General features: G+C 35.4%; 1 protein-coding gene across 1 annotated transcript; it reads right to left on the bottom strand.

Moving 5' to 3' along the window:
• LOC131773889 (guanylate kinase) lies at positions 1-8894 on the bottom strand. The gene is made up of 9 exons (XM_059089859.2): positions 8758-8894; positions 6290-6400; positions 5573-5614; positions 4835-4931; positions 3899-3962; positions 3012-3086; positions 2809-2893; positions 791-876; positions 1-346 (listed from the first exon to the last, which is right to left on the bottom strand). The coding sequence occupies exons 1-9, from the start codon at positions 8762-8764 to the stop codon at positions 326-328; spliced, it is 588 nt and encodes a 195-aa protein (XP_058945842.2). The 5' UTR covers positions 8765-8894; the 3' UTR covers positions 1-325.
• Positions 8895-9115: the final 221 nt, after the last annotated feature.

Raw genomic sequence — 9115 nt, 5'->3', positions numbered from 1 at the left:
TTCGACAAACTTAAAGTTTTTTATTTAAAAATACAGCAAATAAAGAAACAAAGATACGAGGCAATAACGTTAAGTTTTTCAGAGAGAACTACAAGCCAAGCTTACTAGCCTAACTCTAGATCTTTCGGGAAAAATATTCCGACATGATTTAGCTATGTATATTAAGACCCTGACTTCTTCACTTTCACTAATTCTTTAAGTTTTTAGAGCCAAGAAAAACTCTCTGCTTTAATACGATGCAACTATTGTGACGAAATTTTAAATGAATAATCATAATACAGTTGGAAATTGAATTCTGTGCTGTTACCATCCAGTACGAGACAGGCTACCAGAGGGAAACAACATCCTGAATGAAAAATAAAAAGAATACATTTATGGACCAAAATTATAGGACTTAAGAGCACAATAAATACCAATTATTTGACCCTCCTAAAAAGCACTCTCACCGAAATAAAATGTCTAAGTGCACGCTAATTTTCCGATGCGAATGCCTAAAAATTTTGTATCCCATTTAGAGCGTTGTTTATCTCTCTTGAAGATCTGTGATTTACTTGGAAACGAGTACTCATTAAAGTGTTGGGGTTTGAGGTCTTCCGCTGTGGTTTGTGGCCTATGGACAACTTCTTTTGATCACAGATACCAAGCAAACTGATACTGACGAATTTGCTGATGGATTTTTCTGTCCGCAAAACATGGATGGAAACTAGAAATCATGTATAGTGCCTTCCTTCAAGTTCTGGGACATGTTTTAGTGATGCTCCTTTGCTTAGCATTAAGGCAAGTCTCTTACCTTGTGAATCCTATTCTTTAAATCGACGTAGGCTTTTTCGAGATCATCATTAATGATCACACTGTCAAAATTGCCAGGCTCTTCAGCTGAAATATGGGAAATAAAGAGCAATCAGTAGTTTGAGCTGGACCCAAACATGTGTCATATCTGTAAACAATCTTACATATGTCCCACAATCGCATAATAACCATAAAGATATCACGTTACAGAAACTGTGGAAATTATCTCACTCCCATTTATTAGTCGACAGCCACCGTCTTGCAACTGGAAGAAATTTGCAGTTTTCCATGATAATAGTTCGATGATGAATTAGAAGTTTGTCTACATGTTCTCCTTGCTTTTTTGTGGTAAACGTTCTTTTCAAGTTCGGAAATTAGTTTTGGACCTCAGCCAAGATCGTCTATCTGATGGAAATTTTCTCAGTATGCTGACTAACGCCTTATTGCCTCTGAGGGTCGTGAACTCTGAAGCCCAGTGTGCAGCTCAGTGTGCAGCTCTACACTATGATCACTCAGGAAAATTATCATGTTGGTGACTAATGAGACGCAAACATGCATGTAAAAGCATTAAAAAGGTTCTTAAAACTGTTAGTAATGTTTGCATTCTTTCCGGTTTTGTTTTGTTTTAAAAGCTACCGTCTTAGTTATCGAAAAATAATATCTCGTTTGTACCCTTCAGATTGTGGCATCAAGGTTTTGTGCATTTTGTACAAGTGAGAGGCTATTCCTGATGTCGTTAACTTCAATTTCCCTGAAATATTTGTTTGTTCGAGACTGATTATACAAATCGAATTTTAAAGAAAAATTCCACTGTCTATTCTCATCTTGATCATTAAAACATGGTATCACAAATGCGCTTCGCGGTTTCTCTTTTGTTCAGCAACAAATTAACCTCTTGGTACTTCTCTTTGCATTCTGTGAGTTTTTTTTAGCCTGATTCACAGTCGTTTAGCTACTTTTTATATTCTTCTTTCACCTTAATCGCCCCTCTATATGATCTTTATTGCAAGGGCAAAGCAGAAGAACTAAAAACGACCTAAACAGCTGTAAATTAGCCTGAAATCTCACAAGATGCAAAGGAACAAACACAGGGGCGTGGTAAGTTTGTCTTTGAACAAGTTTATTTCAGGTACAGTAAAAACCCGTATATATGAACCCAGGTTTTTTCAAGTTAGCCTCCATAGGTTTTTCTATAAATAGTGTTTACTCTCAATCACGTTCTTAATTTTTGTCTGAAGAAAACAACTTGTATTGGTGGGTGCGGGTGTGATACTGCGCTGTCTACCAGCTTTAGAGTGCCCTGCTCTACATGGTTAACTTGTACACACCGTCAAATATGTTGCACTGCTATGGATGTATTGATAGAACAGTATTGTGGTCTTACAACACTACCGGTGTTCTGCCGGGCTAGTTCTGTTACTTTTGTATCGCATGCAATGTACTGTATCAAACTTGAATGAACTCTACATTCTTAAAATAAGAAGTTGCATTAAGATTTTTGCTTAGATGGTTCTTATGAGACAGGTGCTAAACTGTTTTTAGCAATTAACAGGTTTTTAAATTTTAGGTTCTTATGTGAGGGTTTTTACCGTATTTTGGTTAAGGATGCGACCTTTCGATGTTCATTCCCATACAAAATCTTATGTTTCGCCATATACGAAACGGAGACCTATTTACCGAGGCCCATTGTGCAAACTTTGGCTACCTGTGGTTTCACGTTTGAGAGGTAACATTGCTTCCTCGAGGCAGTTCCCTTTAGGCGGGATATCTTTTTGCCTTGTAAATAGCTTGCCTTGTAGCCTACGTGTAACAGTGCCTTCCCCGCTTCAGTTTCTCCTTGGAGGAGAGGGTAAAGCTACACGGAGGCTTCTTGTCCCGAAACTCAAATCAAGGTACTGACTGGCAATTTATATACTTGGCGAGTTGAACTCAAGTGAACTAGTTATCGGAAGATGGTCATTAGTTCAGGGGTCGAAACAAAACAAAGGGTTAGTACATGCATGTTTCTTTCAGTCCTACCATAAGCTAGTTCCTTCCTCGCTGTAGCTAGTCTCCTTGAAAGCGAATCTTCTGTCTCTGTTCCTCGAGCACGAAGGCGTCTTTCCTACATCAACAACAACAACAACGATAATAAATCTTCTCGTATTGTTAACGACATCATCATACGAAAAATTGTTTCAGGATTAGTACTAAACATTTAATACAAACTCAAGATAAGTTACCAGTTCCTCTAATGTAGGTGTCTTAACAAAGAGATAATAACAATCCATGTCTGCTCTCTTCAAACTAATCACGCCCTGAAAATATAAAGACAAAAAATAAGCAAGCTGACGATCAATCTGAACTTCATGTTTAGTATATTGTTAACACGCCCTATGTTTGAATGCCAACCCTGGTGCCAAGCGACTCAACAAGACAAGTCGGGAGAGATTATCCACTTATCCACACATTAAGAAACCTATGCAATGATAAGCATTGCCCATTTCTAATTAAGTGCCAGTACATTTTGGCTGATTACCCCCCCCCCCTCCCCCCATCCCAATCACCAATTTCCTCTGGTTCATCAATCGGTTTTTAGGGTAAATATACATTCTGTTCTTTCTACATAAAATTGTGATTGGCTTTTTCATAGTAATAAGTCAAAACACCTGTGCCTCTGGGCTAAGAGACTTCCCTTTAATTAGGGATAAAGGAGGCGAGAGGAGAGCTTCTGGTGGTTATTCCCAGGATGGTAGAAAAAAAAGCCTAGTTAACTATCGTGCATACAAAAAGAGGTACCGTGAAAGATCTGATATGCACCCCAGAGGCTTATTCACTCATTTCTTTGCGTGAAAAACCTACGCGGATAAAGGCTTTAATCTACAAAAGATTTTGTACAGAACAACAATACCGTTACTTTGTGCTTAGAGATAGAGGGAGGAGAAGGGCTAGAAGCTCTATGAAATTTGAATATCTAAAAGGAGGGTGGATTTACATGAATACAAAGAATATTTACTCGAACAAGCAGTATTGAAAGTCATATGACCCTTGCTCATCAAAGCTTTTCTTATCTCATTCTAAACTCCTGCCCTGTCACATAACAATGGTTTATTTCTTCTTTTGGTCATACCTGCATATCTATGTCCAGCAAGCAAACTTTGCCTTCATCCAAAACATCTTGTACTGCCTTTTTGCTTCAACAAGACAAATAGCAATAATAAATTTGAGTATTTATGGTGTGTGGCATCCTTGCCTTAAGATGCCATGGCCTGTGTGGGTTTGCTTCTTTTTAAAATTAGTTAGAGTCAAGAGAACATGATATTCTCCTGTTAGAGTAGATTAATTTACAAAGAAGAAAGATAACTGGCAGGTACTAAAAAGAAAAACTACTTACATAAGCTGCACTGAGTTTACATGTATCTAGAGGTAAAGTTACCAGTTATTTCAATTGAAACATGTTCCTTCTGTTGATAATCTATTCTGAGCAGTTTATATGTTGTTAGTCTCAAAGTCATCCTACACAACTGATACATGACTAAAATGAAACATGCATGATTCCCTGTAACTCTGAGTTTCATGCTTACGCACTCATCAGACAGATTTAATTATGAGTGCGTAAGCATGAAACTCAGAGTTACAGGGAATCATGCGTATTTCATTTTAGTCATTTTGAACTGTATTTTGCTCTACACTCATGTGTATTGAGCACTTTCCAACAGCATTTGCTGCAATTTCCCACAACTGATACATGATAGTTTTGAAGGAATTGTATTTACAATTGAAAAATACATGTTGTTTCATTGTGAAATAAGACTCCCTGAAATGGAGAAAAAATTTAAATATTGGTATCCCATTACAACTCACCCCATAGAAAATAAAATGCAAGCTCTATGAAATACATCTGCATCTGAGATGATCTTCTATAGCAATATGTTCACAAGCTAGTTTATGAGTTTCAACAAGCTATGCTCAAAAGCATCCAAATCATTTATTTCCTCCAACACCAAACAAAAGAGAAAATTACAATCACATTGTAGTGCAGGTTACAATCTGCCCACTATATTACCTAGTTCCATAAAGATTTTGATTGTAAACTGCTGACTCAATAAATTCACCAGCATTAATACTCTTCTGCATCACATCGCAATCAGTAAAGTGGTAATCTAAATGCAAAGAGAAAACTTACCTAGTCAAAGAGTGGATGATGTTAAAACAATATCAAAATAATTAGTTTATCCCTAACATGTTAAAAAACTGATCTGTTGTACTTATCACAGTAATAATCTCAAATAAATAGAATTTTAAAAAAAAAACAAAACAAAACAAAACAAAAAAACCACATCAACATTGTTGTGTACATCAATAATGTAAGGTGATTGCATTTGTTCCATCAAACTTTAAACCTTGGAACCTTTATAGAGTTTCATCATTTAAATGTACTGGGGCTCACCAAAGGTCTTTGATTTGTAATAGCTAATAAGAACACATCTGATTTCCCATGTTTGTATTCTGTAAAGGGCAATGGTAATACAGGATTAAATCTGTCACCAAGACTAAAACTTATACTTCATGAAGAAAATGTTCTTTTTGCAGTGTGCATTGGTTGGCCAGTGAAACTTATCACATTATACTCATGGAAAAACTAGAGGACAAAAGTATTTTACTTTCCTGAAAGACAAGATATTCAAAAGTTGGACTAAATGTTCTTCTCCCCCAACCCCCCCTCCCCCCCCCCCAAAAAATGAAAAAATAAAAATAAAAAAAAATAAAAAAAAGGAAACAAGCCATTCCTGCTATGTGTTACCTTTTCCATCTATCTCCCCAGGTCGTGGATGTCTTGTAGTGTCTGAAAAACAATGGCACAAGAAATAATTTTCTATCAAAGAAAGAAAAACAGACTACCTTTGAACCATTCTAGAGAGTGAAGAAATAGCATCATACAAGATCACAAATTTAACAACAAGAGGGAGAGAGAAAAAGTAAACAAACAAACCTAGCTAGAAACCAGAAGCTCATATGCTTCTTTTGGAAACTCAATGTATCTGTAATATAAGGAATCTATTACAAATGCTCACTTGCAGGGAGATTTTCCTTGTCTTACTTTTTTCAGAAACCAATTTTTAAAAATTTTTTTTTTTGATCTATGTGTCTCCCTACCATAATGAATAAAGGGTGAGCCATCTCTCCTACCAATGCCTACTTCAATGGCAAGCCACATTCATTTGCATACAGTAACCAATCACAAATACCTGTCACACTACATTACCACTGAAATCACAATATTCTGGAATAGCATATCAATGTTACCCAAATACCCCTACTTTCAACTTCTCTCCTCTAGCATTATGTTGCATTTTGTGTTCTTTAATTGAAACATTGAATGAAGGAGTTCTGTAGCAAACTGCATTTCAATTTGAATTTCATTTCTAAATACATCCTTGAAAATGTAACATACGTAAATGTTTCAGCCCATGTTTCAAAATTTTGATGCCCACTGTAGTCAAAACCACATATTTCTTACGTGATATGGAGAAGCCAAACTTTGCAGGATAATCGTTCATCAACTTTTTCTTAAGTGTACTCTTGCCACAACCACTTGGACCAAACAAAACTAATGATCTGATTTTTCCAACTAATCAAGGGAAAAAGAGACAATTATATTTTTAGCAAAATTCAACAAAGAAAAACAGTACAGATGAGTAATACAAACACACAACCATGTACTTAATTTTGAAACAGTTTTTAACAGGTGGGTTCATAACTACAAAATCATTAAACTGATTAAAAGTTCTAAAGAATTTTAAAAATACTTTTAAATCTCAAAGTGATAAAGAGCACAACTTCTATACAGAAATGCAAATCTGAACCAATGTTATCAAATTGTTTCCCACCAGTAATATGCAGATATCAAATTTCACTTTTTAAATATGTTCATGGCTGGATAGAGTTGATTCTTGATGGATCATAGCTATGATTATCATAAAAATATTGATACTTCTAATAATTGCCTTATTAACATAAAAGTGCTGTTACAAAACATGCCAAGAAAAATACAAGAAATGACTTAAAGCAGTTAAAAGACTGGGCTTAAAAACAAAAAACTGTTACACTAATAAAACTGAAAAAAAATTTTCATTTGAAAAAAATTCAATCAAAATAGGTTGCTTAGTCTCATGTAAGACCTAATTTAACCTTCAATGAGACCCTGTAAGATAAATCCCTCAATTAGGGTCTTTCAAATAAATCACACTGATCAAAATATTAACAATAATGTTACAATAGATCTCATGGAGAATGGACATTACTTAGTATTATTATTTAGTATTACTGACTTTGATTACAGCATGGCTGCACAAACACAACAATTGATAAGAAGATAATATCATCCTTTAACAACTCCTCTTTTAACCCACACAAGGTTGCAACTGTTTCCTATTTTCTTTACTCTGTAAAGGTATGATATGTTATCAAACAAATTTAAAGGAGGAGAGAAGACAGAGAAAAGTGACTATTGTAAATGATCTATAAGAGTGAAATCAGAGCTTTCACTCTAGAACCAACTTTATTCTATTGTCTCTTTTGTTCCTAACACCTGCAGCTACAGAGAAAGAGAGATGCTGTTTTGATATGGTTGCTTGTGTACTTGACAAAAAACCATTGAAATAGTCATTTCATTTAAATGATTTTCCAACTTCTTTATATGACTATATTGCTTTCAAAATCCAACACAGGTGAAGTTCTTCCACTGCTATTTCTGATTTTTTACTAAAAGGTCTCCAATTTGAAATTTTGACAAATAGCCTCTACACCAACCTCAATATAAAAGTAAAGTGAGTAAACTGATTTTAACCAGTTTCCTATAGTAAAAACCCAGTGGTGCGATTACAAGAAATAAGTGACATTTCATCTTGTAAAGTGGTACTTTACTACAAAAACAGTGGGAAGTTTTTAAATTCACCACATCTTGTTGAAATCATTGGTTACTACATGCTCTCATAACTACTGAAAACTGCATCAGAAAAATTTCTTAGAAAACAATGAAAGCCGCTGCTTTAAATTTTAACACCAAGTTAAATTCACCTGATTTAGAACTTGATCCCAATATGTGGACAAGAAAAATGGGTCTCATAAAGTACCAGGACTTCATACAATGATTCACTTTTGCACAATAATTTGCCTCAAATTTGATACGGTTTCACAATTTGGTAAAAAATAACCAGATATAGGATACGGAATTCAATAATTCAAACTTTAAATAAAAACTATTCCTGATTGAAGCTTATTCACGTTGTCCAATAATTTCTTTACATACATCACTTGCTGAAGTAAAAAAAATACTTGCTGTTGTACGTAAAGAAAGATCCCTGTTCGTTGATTTGTCACAGTTTCCGTTGTACAAATTCCTTCGATAAATTCTTCCTCTTTGCGTTCTACCAAGTTTCCTGCTGTAAAATTTCGACCTAACAGACAGTTCAAAATCTCGTCATTCTGAAACGTCGCTGTGTTCTACTAAAGCTTTCAAGATTTGGCTCACCAAGACAACAGTGTGGTCAACGGTATGGCTACCGAGCAATCGAATGTGATTTGTCTTTTTCATAAGTTTTGTTTTGTTTTTTGTTTTTATTTTTGGCCTTTTGCTCGTAAATTGCCTGCTGAACACCAAGGAGGAGGTTTTCTACCACTGGCATCTAGTACAAGGTAAACTATAATATTACTAATTCCATTTAGGAAGCAATGTTTTAAATTACCGTGGTACAAATAAGTTTTTGAACAATCAACAACGTGAAAAGTGAAGCAACAATGTGCACGGTGCAATTTACGGTCATCGCCAAGAGGAAAAGAAGGAATAAGAAAAAATTAAATGTAAACTGTATTTCCGGCAGATTGTTTCTGACTATTGAACAATCACTGTCGATTGATGAGTGATCTGTTGATCTGCTATTTACCTTTTCCGGCATCTCTGTGGCCTAGTGAAATGTTAGGACTTACCTGACATTATAAGGGAAGAGAGCACTGTCAAAATCCACGCGCACAACTCTTGTAGCCCTTACTCTTTCCAGGATGATATAGTTATTTACTTCTAACCTAAAAAAAAAAAATCTTCAGAGGATTAAAATAACATCATGTAATCATCATTGAACTGTCCTTTGCACTATGTCGGAAGCCGGTCGGGCATCAAGCTCGTTCTCAGGGTCTCTCTTCATTCTGACTACACTCACGGGCGACATTCAATTTAGGATGAGTCAGTCAGTCTCTTATTATACACATCCTTCTACAGTCTTGACATGTGTTCTACAAAAAGAACCTGTCCTACGCCAGATACGAAAAAAACACTAAAAAACTACAC

This window comes from Pocillopora verrucosa, chromosome 13 (assembly GCF_036669915.1).
Source record: "Pocillopora verrucosa isolate sample1 chromosome 13, ASM3666991v2, whole genome shotgun sequence".
NCBI lineage: Eukaryota > Metazoa > Cnidaria > Anthozoa > Scleractinia > Pocilloporidae > Pocillopora > Pocillopora verrucosa.
Note: the sequence above shows the minus strand (reverse complement) of the source record. Positions and strands in the feature narration are given on the sequence as shown.